At 34.8% G+C, this 17,431-nt stretch overlaps 1 protein-coding gene across 3 annotated transcripts in view; it reads left to right on the forward strand.

Moving 5' to 3' along the window:
* The window catches only part of LOC150099782 (nucleolysin TIAR-like), a 287,990-nt gene that overhangs the window by 49,489 nt on the left and 221,070 nt on the right, over positions 1-17,431 (forward strand). For all 3 annotated transcript variants that reach the window (XM_090403564.1, XM_090403566.1, XM_090403565.1), the window contains exon 4: positions 15,299-15,394. In XM_090403564.1, coding sequence (XP_090259690.1) covers positions 15,299-15,394 — 96 coding nt within the window. The remainder of the gene's footprint in view (positions 1-15,298; positions 15,395-17,431) is intronic.

Below are 17,431 nucleotides of genomic sequence, written 5' to 3' on the forward strand. Positions count from 1 at the left end.
AGCATCAATCAGATGTCTTCCAGAGCTAAGTTAAAAATTATTTGAGCCAGACTCTTTTTTTTTTTAATATTTTACATATTGGAAAGAGTTAAATAATTTTGTATTTTAATCTATGCTGCTGAATTGTTCATTGTTATCTTGAAAGGTCTTGCTAGCCTATCTGGAATTCCAAAGTGCATCATAATCTTATAATTTTTCTCTATTAATGCTCTAGTATATTGGTTGGGGAGCCTCTGTAGCTCAGTCGGTATAGACGAAGCCCTTTGGTTGGAAAGAGTTCGATTCCCATCAATGACGTGAGGAACCTTTATCTGGTCTCTTTCGACTAAAGTGAGTTAGCTGGTCTCATACGAAGGTAGAGGGTTTTTAGCCGGAAACTCTGGTTTTTCGTCCCTCAGAACAGGCAAAACCGGCCCTGTGAACACACACTGCTACAGTCATGAATACCTACGGCAATATGTGGAAAAGATAGGGTCCTCACCACATGTTGTTACTACATGATGTTACTCATAGTTAACAATGAGTAACATCATGTAGTAACAACTACATGATGTTACTCATGATTTCCAAAATATGAAATATGATGTTATCATATTTCCAAAATTTCCCTAATAATTTAATTATGTATCAGATATAGGATTTGCCTCTGCTTGATAGAAACCAGTTGGTTTAATCTGTTCTTGAAAATCAAAGTAAATGCTTTTGTATGCAACAGAAATTCCTCTAATTTCCACAAACATTTGATCTTTTTATATATCAGGCAGATCACTTTTTCTTCATTCTTTTGGCATTTACCCTTTCTTCCATATTGTTAAAATAAATTCATGTATTTTGTCTTCTAGTTTATTATCTCCTGCTCTCGGCAACTCTGCAGAAATTTTATCTATTCTATTTTTTTTGTTTTGTTTTGTGAATGAACTATCACTAAGCTATTTTCTTTATATTCTTCTTCATGTAGCTTCCTCAATGAGAGGGTGCAACTCCATGTCCTTCCAGTTCTCTCTGGGGGCTTTCCTTTTGTTTCTGCATAGCCATGTGATCCTGTCCATGATCTTATATCTTCAAGCCATGTCCTTTGTCTTTTGCCTCTTGATCCCTTTCCCATAATTTTTCCTTCTGAAACTGTTAGTATCCTCTGTCCTGCTGAACATCTCAGTTCATGTTCTGCCAATCTCATCTTTTTCTGGATCATTTCCCATAATAAAGATCTCTGTAGGGCATCTGTATTTGTCACATGTTCTATCCATGAGATTTTCAGAGCTCTCCTATAGCACCACATTTCAAAGGCCATTATCTGTTGCCTTACTCTCTTCTTGAATATCAAGGTCTCACTTCCATATGTGGAAATTGGCCATACTATCATTATTTTCTTTGTCTCAATACTCGCATCTTTTCATAATAGCTTCCACAAATTCATCTTATACAGTTGTCGCTGATAGGTAATTTTGAGTCGTGGAAGTTATATTCTGAGTCAGTAATTCATAGAAATATTCTCTCACTGTGTTTTTTATATAATCTAAAAATTTTTTACTCCTGTGCAAAACTTTAGCTTTGTTCCAATGAATCCTGTGCCAGATAGATATGGTGTAAGTGGCAAAACTTAATTGATCAGAAATTGAAGCTGGATGTAATACTGATGTTCGTCTAGGCATATTTGAACAGCCTGACCTATCTGCCCATAAGAGATTGCATGTGCAAGGGATGCAGTAAATGTCTGGAAAGAACAGAATATTGGTCCTTAGAAGTGTATAAGAATGAATTTAGTTTTGCAAAAAAGGAGACTCGAAAGCTAATCTGGCATGCTTCTTGTATACTTTTTTATATAAGGAATCCATTCTAGTAATTCCTCTGAAAAAGGAATGGGATGACTGCTAAAATTCTCTTATGTTGGTGATAGTCTCCTGTTTCAAATAGAAGCTGCTTTTAAGTCTGTGCCTCCATGTCATTTCAAAGTAGACATGAATTTTGGGCTCTGTCTTCTTAAACATAGCAACAATTCAATCTTAAGAACTGATAAAGGTTTTGACGTAGTCATCCAGGACAAAATTATTTCAGGAAGCTCAACATTTTACTGTTATAATTCTATGCATTGCTACATCTCCACAGACCCTGCAAGATCAAAAATAAACTAAATAACCCAAGATGACAATCTTGATGAAGACACAGTCAACAAGATTGGAGTTTAACATGCAAGAGCTTAAACTGTGGTCTTCTTAACTTTCATAAAGAAATGTTCCATAAACCTGTTAGTTTCTATTGGCAGGCCAGTGTGCAATCTTTCTGAATGTTACAAGTTCTCTCCTTATTTATCGGAAACTTCATTTGTTAAAACTTCAGATTTTAAGAAGATTTCTGCAATTATTATCAATTGATCATTTAATTAGTTTCAATGTAGTGTTTCTCTTGTTATAAATATTTCTTAGAGATAAGTTATCGTGCAAAGATGTACCTCCAGGTATTGTAAAATTATTTGCCTTTGTGAGAGTCTACTTTCCAGGATAAATTTGACAAAGTGCAGGTACTTTGTTGGTTTGCCTATTTGTCCTACCTTAGCAAGTACTACATTAACCCTTTAGAACGGTACATACCTATCACCACTTCCCTTAAGCCTTCCTGACTTTATCATATCCTATCAGGTCCCACTCGATTGCAGCAATTATACAGCAATTCAGCTTGCACTTATGCACTTCAAAGAACAAAGTGTAATTTTACTCTTTATAGACTTTACAAGGTTCTATAGATGGAGTACAAATTTGAATATCATTGATATTCAGCTACCTTGGAATTAATGGAAACGAGACTGCAGATGCAGTTACTAGATGAGCTCATATACTTTCTAGGTATTATTTCTCAGTCCTGTATGCAGACCACAGACAATTTATAAGTCAAAGTTAACCCAGTGGCAGTCAGAGCAGAAACACTGACAAATAAATTGTACAAAATTAAACATTGGCAGTTGAGTCAGTGGAGAAACAGAAAGGAGGAAGTTGTTCTTGCTATGCTCCACATAGGTCAGTCACCTTAGGGAGCCAGATCCAGATGTGATACTAAGGTTGATGTAGTGCAGAAGTCATATTTTCATATACGAGTTGCCAAAAGATGTCGCACATTATTGAAATATTCTGGATTAGAGAAAGTTGTTGGAAGCTTTTCAACTTGGTTATACTATAAATTAAAGATACCAAGAAATTATATGCTGTACTCAGTGCCATGCTGTGGATAGGAGGCGCCCTTGTGCAAAACGTTTTTCAGCGTCCCCATAAAATAAGTTTCCATGAAAACCTTTTGCGAAAAATATTATTTTGTTAAAAGTACAAAACAGTTTATACGCATATATAAAAATAAATTTTATTTAACAGTAGTAGAACATTGTAATCACTGAAATTCATAAATAAGAAATTTTTAATAATAAACATTTTCAAAAATGTTTATTCCTTAATATATAAATACAACAGAATATATATAAACAAAAGTTACTTTTATTTTAATATAAAAAGAAATATTACATAATGAAGATAATTTGGATTCATGCTTTTAAATATATAACAATTAGTATAAATATAGATTTATTTTACATATTTATCTGTCTTGCTTTGGCCGCCACAAAATTTTTAATAATATATCTTTAATGTCTAATGAATCCATAATATTATTTTCAGTTTTGAAAAACTTCTTTCCCCTGATGCTACGGATATTGGTAATGTTAAATAAATATGCATCACAATCGCAGTATTTGGAAACTTGTCGATTAATTTATTTTCGTATATATAATTTAAAACATCCTGAGGAGCAGACTTTTTTAATAAAACACTGCAAAGTTTTTAATTCCTCAAATAAAGTCATACCATCAATATCTTGATTGTCACTCAGTTTTAAGTGCAAATCTTTACAATGTTTCATTAAATCTTCATCGCTCCATTCTTTTAATTTGCTAATGTCTCTTATAACTTTAAAGTCTTCGCTATGTTGTTTAAAGAGTATGAATCTTTCCGTGACTGAAATTATTGTCGTGTCTATAATTGCGAAGAAAAAAATTATTTTAAAATTTTGTTTAGGGTCATGCATTGTCTCATCTGATGCTTTTTTTGTTTTTGTTCTTTTGCGAATGTTGTCTGGAAAAATAGGATCAATATTAAGGTTGCTTGCTACTTCTTTTGCAGTTCTAATAATATTTTCAAAATATTGGTCTGTTCGGCGAGTATTTAATTCTTGTATAACATAATCAAGATTTTCTGTAATTTATCCTATGTCGAGTTCTGCATTATTTTGCTTGCAACATTTACGAGACTTAAGATTTCGTACCAAACATGACCAAAGCAAATAAATTTAAACGAATGAATCTTTGAAATTAAGTTGTCTGCCTGAACTCTAGAATTGAAATCTTTAGTTTCATCTTCTGTAATATCAAAAAGAGCCTCGTAAGTTCCCTTGATATTATTTTTAAGTGGCTTTATTGCTTTTACTCTACTTTCCCACCTAGTAGCAGAAAGTGGTTTCAAATTTAAAACACGAATGTTTTTTTAATATAGCCCAACGTTTCACAGATATTGAAAAATAATTATATAATTCCTGTATTACCCCAAAAAAATCTACAGTTTCACAGGATATCTTAGCTGCATCATTAACTACCAAATTTAATGAATGAGCAGCACACGGAATCAAAAAAGCCCTTGAATTTATTTCAAGGATTTTTTTCTGCAGTCCATTATGTTTGCCTCGCATATTTGAACCGTTATCATAAGCTTGGCCGCGTAAATCCGAAATGTTAATATTCAATAATTTTAAATTATTTTTTATAAATTGAAATAGTCCTTGCCCAGTGGTATCTTCTACAGATTGAAAACTCAAAAAAATTTTCATATATTTCTGCTATATTTGTATCTTTATTTTGATTAACAAATCTAATGACAATAGATAATTGTTCTGTGTGGTTTATATCTGGAGCAGTGTCAAGAATTAATGAATAATATTTTGCTTCTTTAACCATTTCTAAAATTTTTGTTTTATAGCTTCAGAAATTATACGGATGATTTCATTTTGTATTTTATCACCTAAATAATGAGCAATGTTCCTTTTTTGTGATGTTTGGATGCGATGCAAGTGTTCTGCCATTATCGAATCAAATTTAGCGACAGTTTCTACTAACTTTAAAAAATTGGCGTTATCATTTTCAAAAAGTTTTTGTGAAGAACCACTAAAAGCTATACACTGTCTTGATAAATATTGTATTATGTAGATTAACCGTTCTATAACAGATTGCCAATATTTTTTCTCAGTTTCGTATAACCTTTGTTGTGTGCAGTCAATAGTGCATTTCTTAATCAACGACATTTTAAGTTTGCTGTATTTTGAACAGTTTTTAATGTGCTCGGAACTTGTCTCGTGAATTTTTAGTATATGACTCAAATGTTGCCAATCATTACAACCGTATTCATTAGTAAGTTGGGAATTTTGACTACCAAATATTTTGCAATAATAACAGAAAACCGAATTTCGCGATTCTGAATAAACTAAATAACTTCGTAAAAGTTTTTCTCCATTTGCTAAAGTTCGATAATAGTATGAAGCGGAAAACTTGTGACAAGATTCATCTTTGGGAAATTCTTTATTAACTACTTGACGCAGGCAATGCTCCACTAAACAATCACTAACTTTGGTAGTTATATGATTCGGCCAAGTACCTGGATCATTAACATTAAAATTTGAAGTTTCGTGTTTCGCTGAATCGGAATCCAATATTTCTTCTGCTGCAACTTCTGTAGACAGTCCAGTTTCGCATGTAACATTGGTTTCTTCATAGTTACCTTGTGTCCTCTCTTTTTCTGTATTTGAGCTACACGGATTACTTGCTTCGTCAGAACTTTCTGTTCTTCGTTTTTTATGTGGTCCTGAAGTTAAAAATTTATTCAGCGATCCAGCCAGTTTATGTTCCAGTTGTACTCGCTGCAATTGTCTTTTCCTGTTTTGTGCACCAGATAACTTCTTTGGCTTTTTTCCCGACATCTAAGGGTTAACACACTTAGAGTTTAAAATAAGAAGAGCGTTAAAAGTTGTCCACCAAAATAAATAATAATTTCTGAAATTTTCCCTTCAACTTATTTTTTAACCCCTTAACCGACTATTATTTTTAAGGTGAATGACTGACTATTTTTTTTTTTAATTCCAGAATTTGATTTTTCAGATGTTTTGAATAATAAATATGCTTACATTTTAGGTATTTTTTGAAAATTAACATGTAGAGATATTAGCCACTGATTGATTTCTCAGTGATATTTATTTAATATTTTTTACATTCTGGTAATTGTCTAATAATTAAGAAATTTCTAGAATATTAAAATTATTTATTAAAGAAATCAGTAAAAGGACCCCAACCCCAATGTCTTCCAACCAGAACAAGAACAAATATATAAATAAATCTCTTACTGAAAATTATTTATTTTCAAGACGTCTACCCAGCATAAGATAAAAAATCTTTTGTTTTCAAAATAAGATAATTAACTAAAATGAAACAATTTAACTGATTTTCAAACTTGGCAAAAATATAATAGATGTACTTGCTTTACATCATCAAATTCCTGCCATGTACCCTCAAGGGGTGTACAGGATATGACAGTACTACATGAAAAAATTACATCATTACTAACTTCCTATCTACAATTTTCCTCCAAATCAGTCTGTTACTTGTCAAGACTCCAACATTATCAGATCTTATATTTCTATCGTCTAAGGCACTTTGTACCGTATCAATCCACCTATATCTTGGTCTTCCTCTGGGTCGTTTTCCTGCCAACCTGGCAGAGAACACTTGTTTTGCTAATCTTTCCTATCCCATTCTATTTAAGTGACCATACCACCTGAGATTAGCTCTGCTAACGCATTCCTGGATGCTGACAATGTCAAGTTCTTTCCTAATATCCCCATTTTTAATATGATATTGCCATTGATGCCATCTGTTCACGCCTCTAATCTTTCTCAGGACTCTCATATCTGCGGTCTCTAGTCTTTGGTCAAGTGTTTTACTTCTGACCCAGCTCTCAGATCCATAAGTTAAAATTGGTTTGAACACAGTCTTGTATACAGCTAATTTAGTGTTCCGACTAATTTCTTTCTTATTCCATATGAATTTATTCAATTGACTTCCCACGATACCAGCTTTGCTGATTCTGTTGTTTATTTCTATATTTAGTTTACCATCTTCAGTAAAAATTGTGCCTAAGTAGCTGAAATGTTTTACTTGTTCTCCATTCACAACACAGTTGACATTTTCAATGATTCTGCCTATTTTCATTGTCTTTGTCTTTTTATTGCTGACCTTCATACCATATCTATTACAACAGCTATTCAATTTAGTCAGAGAATCTTGCAGACTTGTAGCGGATTTATTTAGAAGTATAACATCATCCGCATAAAGCAAAGAGCTGACATTAACATCTCCAATTTTGATATCAGGTTTAATACCACATTCCTTCATAATGTGATCCATATAGATAATGAATAACAGAGGGGATAATGTACATCCTTGTCTCACACCAGATTTAACATTAAACCATCTTCCTGTACTTCCTTCAATTCTAACTGCTGACTCACAACTCAAATAAAGATACTTGATATAATGGGGCATTATATCAAGTATTGCTTGATATAATGCCCCATTGACACCATATAACTGCAGCGTATTGAATAGCTTCTCTCTTGGCACCTTGTCATATGCCTTTTCCAAATCGACAAAATTTAAATACAGATCTTTGTTATATTCCCATGCTTTCTCGACTATTTGTCGTAAAGTGAAGATCTGATCCTGACAGCCTCTATTTGGCCTGAATCCAGCTTGTTCTTCACCAAGCTTTTCTTCCACAATTCTTCTCAACCGTTTCTCAAGTATACTTGCATAGATCTTGCCAGGAACACTCAGTAGGGAAATACCTCTGTAATTCTCACATTCAGTTTTATTTCCCTTTTTATATATGGGTACTATGAGAGCTCTACTCCAATCATCAGGAATTCGTCCCTCTGTCCAGGCTTTCTGAACTATGCAGTGCAGCCACTGTAAGACTCTTATACCACCATACTTCAGCATTTCTGGTCGAATATCATCTACTCCTGCTGCCTTTCCACATTTCAAGCCTTTGATGGCTTTTTCTACTTCAAGTATGGATATGTATTCCTGACTGCATGCCTGGTCAGTGTTTTTTATCACTGTGCTGTCATCACTGCTTGTTTCATTTAGCAGTTTTTCAAAGTAATTACTCCATACTTCAAGGATATCTTTTTCTCCTGTTTTCATTTCACCTTTATCATCTCTAACTTCTTTTACAGCACTCTTTCCTCCATTCCTAAGCTTCTTCAACAACCTCCAGAATATTTTGCCACCTTCTTGATATTTATTTTCTATATTCTTGCCAAAGTCCTCCCATGACTTTTGTTTAGCTAGTTTTACACACTGTTTAGCTTTCTTACATTTGTCTCTGTATTCTGTAAGAGTAAAAGCTGACTTATTTGCCAGGAACTTTTGATATGCTTTCTTCTTTTCCTTCACTGCCTCTTTAACTTCCTGTGTCCACCAGGGAGTTCTGATTTTTTTATCTTTGCACACAACCTCACCACATGCCTCTCTGGCAGAATCAATCAATGTTTCCTTCAGAGTTTGCCACTGAATCTCCAAGGTTTGATTCCTGTTCTCAAACTCTTTCATTTTCTTTTCAATAATATTCCCTATTTTAGTCTACAGTTTACATCTGAGAGCTGCTCAACTTTTATTCGCTTTAAAACTTTCTTACATGTTATTCTTTTCAATATGAAATTCAATTTTATCCTGCTCAAGACTAAATAGTGATCACTTCCAATTTCAAATCCTCTGTACACTCTGGTGTCCTTCACCAGGGAGAAAACATCACTATCAACAATAACATAGTCAATGAGACTTTTCTTATTCCTAGCCTCTTCTCTCCATGTGAATTTGTGCACATTTTTATGTTGGAACATGGTGTTAGTAATAACCAGTCCATGTCCTGAGCAGAAATCCAACAGATATTTGCCATTATTATTAGCTTTGCTCTTTTCTCCAAATTTTCCCAAAATATTTTTGTATGTCTCACAATCATTTCCTACTCTACTATTTAGATCCCCAACAAGGACCAACTTTTCCTTTTTCATTGTGTCAGTTGCTTTTTCTAAAGCCTCAAAAAATTCCTCCACTTCTACCTTAGTAGAACCTTCTGTGGGACCATAGGCACAAATAAGTCTCATTGTCCAGTTCCCCATTCTCATATTTGCCCACATTACTCTACTTGAGACTGACTGCCATTCAAGAAGATTAGCCTCGTATTTTGTGTTGAATACTATGGCTACTCCTTCTTTTCCTTGATTGTTATTGCCTGAATATAACATTTTGTATTTATTGCTCAGAAAGATCTCACCAGTTTTGGTCTTTTTTGTTTCAGTCACCCCTATTATGTCGATCTGGTACTTATCTAATTCCTCAGCTAGCTCCATTTCTTTGCCATTCAGGCTTCTTACGTTGATAGTACCGATCTTTAACTCTGGTGATGTTGAGTTGGGGTTTGTTTTCAGATTTGTTCCAGTAGCTGACTTTTCGCTGTTCGCCCTGGTTCCCTGCCGAAAACAACGGGGGCCTTGTTTAACCGGGCGACGCCCCAGCCGGCATGAAATTTTGTCATGTTGTACCATCATTTTTTATTTTGGTTTAACCAATAAGAATACAATTTGGTCGGCTAAATCCCAAATTGCCAGCCCATCCTCGTTCGTTCAGTATCAAAGTAGATACCCAACAGAGTGCACCACGAGAAGGTGAGGATTGGACATTAGGTCAGAAGTCCTGGTCGGTTCTCCGCATTCCTTTAAAGGCTATGTGGAGGTCTCCTCTCAGTTATACAGCTTTGACCCTTAAGCACCCCTATGACTTACCAAGAATCTTCTATTCTCCATCACTTCTTGTCCTCAAGAGCGGTTTCCTTGTGTGCAATCAGTTATCTACCCAAATAGAGTCATCTTCTTTCCCATTATATCAAGCAAAAATTACTAGTCATTTTTGAGATACGTAATGAACAATCCTTGACAAATTACTAATGAGAAATGAAAGATGTGCACAATTGTAGGCCAGTATAATAGAGAAAAAGCCACTATTAAGAAGTGCATATGATTGGTGTAGTATTAACAAAAGATCGAGCTACCCAAACAAATCAAGCTGACAATTGAATTGAAATGCTAATTCTCTTAAACCAATTTCCATAATATCTGAAATGCATTCACTATATATTTCTTAGTTTTAACACGTTCATGACGGGGTAGTGTCAAGCAAAACCATATGTTGCACCTGCTGTATATAGCAGTTTCTGTTGGAGGGAAAATGTCATTCATTAGTTAGTGTTTATATTCCCAGTTGTCTGTAATTGCACTATTTGTTGAGAAATATATATTAGTCTGCAAATGATGTCTGTGAACCTTATCCAGTGACATGATAAAACTAATTGGTTTTAGTGTTTCTACAGTATAATGGCTGTTGGGGATAGCATATTGTTTATTGCAGGGAGCGAATTATCGCTCAAATGTGAAATTCGGGGAGATAGAAATCGCAGTTTGAGTAGGAGAATTCATGCATAATATAATTTAATAGATATATATTTATATATAGACTATAAAAGTTTATGAAATTCATATCGTATGATACTTTATGGGTTTCCTTAAGTATCTAATAAGTGGGTTCGAAAATGTTTAGTTTTAGTATGTATGACTCTAATCTTTTTATTAATAAAATATAATAAGCAGATATTTAACTGTCAATGGGAAATGGTGCCTTTTTATTTGTTAACTAAATGCTGTATTTTTGTAAAATATCTTGTTGCTGCAATATGGCTGAGTGAGCGCCCTTATTGAGCAGCGCCGTGAGGCAGGCTGCCTCTATGCTACATCCTGTCGACAGTACAGGGCAAAGCACAGCGTAAGAATGAATTCACTGTCTGTCTTAAACTAACAATTTCCACTAAAAATATAATAAACAATCGAGAATATTTCTAAAATTTTCGCTGAGTCGATGCTTACTCTGTGAAATAAAATCTGTGGTAATATTGATAACGTTTCACTTCAAATGATATAATTCAAGAATAAGAAAATTTATATTTTTTAAAATTATTTCTTGTGGTGAAATGGTGCCCCTATCTTCAAGCGCCCTTGTGCGGCGCACAATATGCAAAACCGCATGGCTTGGCCCTGGCTGTACTTGGTTTAATCCTTTATCCAAATATAAACTGAGGGCTGATGACCAACTTAAGTTGAACAGCAACATACATCTTGCCATTTGTCACATTTTTATGGAGTGCCAGCACTTCATTCAAGAAAAGAGTGAATTTTTTTTATTATACTGGCTGAGCCATATACACTCTGGCAGATCTTATCAGACTCAGATAATTTATACAAACACATTTGATTATAAATTTTATTCATATGTAGATATTATTTTACTTTACTTAATTTTTTAAAATTTGCTCTTTGTACATAACATGTTAATTTCTGTTTTATCTGTTTATTACTGCTTATTACCTTGAATGCATTTATTATGTTTGGTTTGGTGCAGTGTGGCCTTCGCTGTTTTTAAGTACAGTCATACCCCGACTTACGCGAATCCGGAGTTACGCAGTTTCTTATATGTACGTATTCCCGTCCTGCTTCACGCCTCACCACTAGTCATATCTTTCAGGCGCTGGCAGCATTCGCCAGTGTCACACATGCTGCGAACAAGCACTGACGTGTTTTGCGCGGTCTCCATTCATACACGATTTTTATAGTCTACAAACCTTGCGATTGTTTAATGTTATGTTCTTGATAAAAATTTTATCACATAAAAAATAATAATGTCATCCAAAAGAAGCAAGTCTGATTCTTCTCCAGCTAGCAAGAAAAGAAAAACATTGACTTTGGAAACAAAACTCGACATTATTAAGGATTTTGAACGCAGAATGAAAATTTGTGAGCTAGCAAAGAAGTTCGATCTACAGGAATCCACAGTAAGAACAATCATAAAAGAAAGGTTTACAGATTTTGGAGGACATAGATTCTAATGAGGAACGAATTGTATCCACAAGGCAAGGAATAAAAAAAAATCATTAGCTTGCTATGAAGAAATTTTGCGTGACAAGAAAAAAGATTATGCCATTAGACGAATCTATTAGATTTTTTGAAACCATCGACATCGAAATAACTTTCTTTTTTTTTATGTATGAAAAACTACAATTATGATTATATTTCTTAAAAATTATAGGTGTATTTGTAAACCTTTGGTCCCAATTGTATGTTTGTATATATAAATTACATGCAAAATTATAGCCAGAGTTACGCGAATTCGACTTATGCACTTTTTGTTGGTCCCACCTACTGCGTAACATCGGGGTTTTACTGTATATCTGTGTACTTGGGTTTTCTGTAAACTGCAAAAGAAATTGTACATCTTCAGGGATTGTATTCCTGAAGATGTCTCTGTCACAGATGAAATATTGAAACGATTAAACCTGCTGTTTAATTATTTCTCTTTATGCTGTAGTTATTCCATTGAATTTTATTATGAGAAAATATCTTCCTCTCTTCCATTTCCAGAATATGTTGTTCATACAGCCTCTTATTAAGACAGTCAATCTGCTTAGTATATTTTTCATGTGATCATAGTCTGGAACTTAATGTGTCATATGACCAGAGTATGCCTGTAATTCTATATGCAAGTAAATTAACTATGTATTGGACTATTATGCGTTTAAGCATCTAAAAAAATAATCAAATTCTCTTTTTTATTTTATTATTTTTTTTAGAAGTTGAATATTACAAGATCGGTTCCAAAAATTTCTAGCTTGACACAAAATTCGTACCAATAAATCGGCGTGCATGACAAATGGCACCATCTTTGGGGAGCTTTGTGTATCGGTTTCAACTCTACCTGTGTCATTCAGTTGGAGGCTCGTTTGACTAACACGTGACATGCTAAGTGGCTTTAATGTTAAAAATTCATTACTGCACTTTGATAGTTTTTTTGCCAAAGGACTTTCTCTAAGTGCTATCAAACAGTGATTGGATGGTGTTTATGGGGAAGCTTCTTCATATCCCACTGTGAAGGAATGGGCTAAGCAGTTTTGCCTAAAAAGAAAAATCATCGAAGATGATCCTTGTGATGGTCGACTTGTGGGAGTTGATGACTGAGGAAAATGTCTCTCTTGTGTTGAGGAGGAACTGCTCAATGACAGATGGCTGAAACTCAAAGAAATCTCTGCAAGGTTAGGGCTTTCCATAACAACCATCTTTCGCATCATTCATGAGAAGCTTCACATGACAAAGGTCAGTGAAAGGTTGGTGCCCCGACTTCTCTCTTCAATTCAGGAGCATCGTGTGACATGTTCCAGCAAGTTTTTAGAGTTTGGCCAAGGGAATCAGAGAGGAGGTGCTGGAATCCATTTTCACTGGGGATGAAACCATGGTCCTTTATTATGATCCTCTTATCAAAAGGGAATTCATGGACTGCCGAGAAAAGCCAAGGTCACTCAGTCCACCAAGAAGATTGTGGCAATAATCTTTGGGATTGTTGGGGAATTCTCTTGATTGACTTCAAGGAAAGGAATACCACTGTGAATGCAGAATATTTTGCTTCACTCCTGCACAAACTCTGCGATACCATAAAGGAGTAGAGACAAAGGAATGCTGAGTCATGGTGTTCACCTACTTGACAAGAATGCTCCAGTCCAATGGCTATTGTTACAAAGACTGCAGCAAAGGACTGTGGCTTCTTGGAGATTGAATGCCCACCCTACAGCCCAGATTTAGCACCTAGTGACTACTACCTCCTCAAAACTGAAGATAGACCTTCGAGGAAGAAAATTCACAGATGACAATGAGGTGGTCCGCGCGGTTAGCCTAGTGGCTATGCGCTTCGCAACCATATGCCTGGGGAAGGAGTGTCCTAGGTTTGATTCCCGTCGGTGACGTGAAGAGCTGAAGGATCTTCCTCAGCCATAGCCAAGTTAGCCAGTCTTGGGCGTGGACAGCAGGGTTTTTTCCCCAGTTTATTCTGGGATTTTTCATCCCGCAAAGCAGGCAAACTGGCATTGAGAACTCAACACTACAGGCCATAGGATACACCGGGGCATAAGGCTGACCACCTTATCCTGTAAACGGAGTGAGGTCCGATGATCAATGGACCCTCGACACCGCAAGGTAAAAGAGGGTATAAGGAAGATGATGATGACAATGAGGTGAAGGATGCAGTTTTAGGCCATTTTGCAAACAAAAGTTCAGACTATTTTTTCAAGGGCATAGAAATGTTACAATGATGTGAAAAGTGTGTTGAAGTAAAGGGAGATTATGTTGAAAGTGATTTATTTATCTTTCTATCACTTCTAAAAGTTAGTCAGGCCGGAAACTTATGGAACTGCCCTCGTAGCATGTGTGCATACGCACACACACAAACTAGCATGTACTTAAAAAAAAACTCAATTTGTAATGATATATCTTTTTTTATAATTCAGTTCTGTGGGTTTTTCAAATATCATCTCATCATAAAATGAACACCATTGGTTTATAGCTAGTTCACACAATATTGTGGATTTTGGTACAAAAGAAAAAAATAAACAAAAATGAAAGTTTATCATATGCCAGAACTGCACACTTCTCAAAGCATTTAAGATGTTAGCCAGTTGACACAAATTCTTCCTGGGCTAACACAAATATAGAAGAGTTCATTGTGATGTTGCAAAGTAGTTGTCTTTGAGATCAAGTATAAATGAAGAGTGTGTATGGAACTGTGGTATTATAAAATACTTGGGATTCTACTACCTCCTTAGATGTTGATTTCATTCTTTAAAATAATGAAACATTTTATAAAAACTCATGCTGTTATTTGTGTGTTTTATGCTGTGCCATCTTAGTGTTGATTTCTCTTCTGCATAGGAAAAAATACAAGATATTTGAATTCTCTTGTAAGTGTAGAAAATTTAGTAATGTTTTGTAGCAGATAGCAAGTAGAAATTTGTGCTGATCTTAAAAATGTTGAATGTACATTTACTGTCATGGTGAGGTGCATAATTTAACCCATTTTAGTTTTGTTTTTAATCTTTAGAATAACACTTGAGTTTGGGGTAGCTATAGTATTGTAACGGAATGTTGAATTAGCATTTTAATGCTAGATTCTCATTTTGCTTGTCCCTCTCAGAAACGGTTTATTTCCTTCTTTAATAACATTTATTCATTTTTAGTATTATTTATATCTGTGACTGTTATAATGACAAATATTTCATGTTTTTTTAAGCCTGGAAATGATCCTTACTGTTTTGTGGAATTCACAGACCATCAGGCAGCTGGAGCCGCACTTTTGGCTATGAATAAACGTCAATGTTTAGGAAAGGTAGGCAGAGTCATTTCTCTTATTTATATTTTCTGATATAAAATGGTGTCGCTATACTTGAATGTAAATATTTGAAAAATTTGGTTTTATTAATTGCATAACAAACAATGTATATTTGTAGTAGCCCTCCCATTCCCAATGATATTTTAGTGTGTATTAGATTATAAAAAAAAAAACAGAAATGGCATATCTAATGCCATTTCTGCGTGTTCTCTTGGTAGAAAATATATATAATATAAAAGGAGTTTACTTAAATCAAACCTATTATTTTTCAACATCTTAATGAACCATTTAGATCTAACATTGCCATCACTAGGTTTTTTTCAGCTGTCCTAGGTGTTTCATTATAGCATTGATTCATCGTGTTCAGGATTTTCATGTAGGTTTTTACTTCTTAATATTATTTGTAAGTACTTGTTTGATTAACTGGTCAATTGCTTTCCAAACCACTCATATCTTACTTCTTAAAAAAGATAGAATGTTGGGTCTTTGAAACAGATTATGTTGTTCCTCATTATGTGTTTGTTCATACAGTCCAACTTATTGTCAAATGGTCCAAATTTTTTCTCAATACTTTTAAATGTGATTTTTTTATTATTTCCCTTTGTTGATCCTGTTCCAAACCCCACTTTATTGTTCTGAAGTGGGTTTGGAAAAGTTCCATGTTTGGTCTCTAGAGTGGGTTTTCCAGATTATTAAAAATATATATGAAACATGAAAAATAAATAATGAAAAGAAAAAAATCCTGACCGTACAGTTATACTTTAGGTTTACACTCTTTTGACAGAGTCAGTAACATCTCTCTCTCTTGCACACACACACACAATTTGTTTCCATTCCTCATGTAGTATGGCAAATAGATGACAAGTGTTAGTCCAGTAGGTTTGGCACTCAACCTTTGCTCCTGTCATCCCAAAGATATTCAATGGAGTTGAGGCTTTGGGCTGGCCAGTTCAGTTCTGTTCTTCAACCTCCACGTCTTCAAACTACCGAACTAAGGCCTTTGCATTGTGAGCAGGTGTATATTATTGTGCTGATACAGGAAAGGGCATGTTCCAATCTGTTGTCACTGTGTGTGAAGAAGAAAATTGTCCAGAATGTCATGGTAGGCATCAATGTTTGAAGATAAGGACACAAATGGATGGCCCAGTCCATACCAGGAAAAACAGTCTCAGACCATTATGCTACCAGTGTCAGATTTCATGGTTGATACCAGATATTCCTGTATCATTCACCAGGCTTCTGCCAGATCCAGACACTTCCATCAGATTGCCCATTTGTGTACACCAATTCATCACTCCACAGAACCCTTTTCTATTGATTCACAGTCCAAGGACTGTTGTTTGCCATCCATCTAGGTGATGGCGACATTGAAGGGTAATCAAGGTCTTGGAAGCCACATAATGATCATGAAACGCAAGAGCAAACACCTCCTGGTGAATAGTTCTGTCACTGGCATCTGTTCCAAAGCTAATGCAGAAGTGGTTTGCTAAGACTGACTGGTGATTTACTCTGACAACATGCTTGAGAGTTTACCAGTCCTGATTTGTAAGTTTATTGGGCCTTCCAGTTCAGGGGAGGGACACATACAGAAAGATCATATTACTATTATTTTTGCTTGAAAATCCAGATATATCTGTGTAAGCCAAAACATTTAACATGATCTTGGTCCATTATTCAGAAATTGCAGGTTTAGTACTATCATCTCTTCAGTGTGAGATAAAGGTCTTATGTCTGTCTGGAATATCTTAATATATGTCAATAAGACCTGTACTTTATATTGAAGTCAGTACCAAAAATGCTGAAGTGAGCAATTTTTATATTTCATATTAGATTCACATATGGAAGATGGTAAAACTTTCTACACATCAGGATAAGAAGAAAAATTTGTTTAGCAGCTCAAGGTTATAATCTTTGAAGAACATAGTGATGAAGGCTGTTCTGGACAGTAAATGGATCTTAATCAGCAGTTGCTCATGTTTTTACAATTTTGAAGAAAATGGAGGAATGATGTGGTGGTTAATTTAGCAGAATGTC

Source organism: Typopeltis vanoorti, chromosome 14 (genome assembly GCF_054136105.1).
Source record: "Typopeltis vanoorti isolate ZY-2024b chromosome 14, IOZ_Tvanoo_1.0, whole genome shotgun sequence".
In the NCBI taxonomy this organism is placed as follows: Eukaryota; Metazoa; Arthropoda; class Arachnida; order Uropygi; family Thelyphonidae; genus Typopeltis; species Typopeltis vanoorti.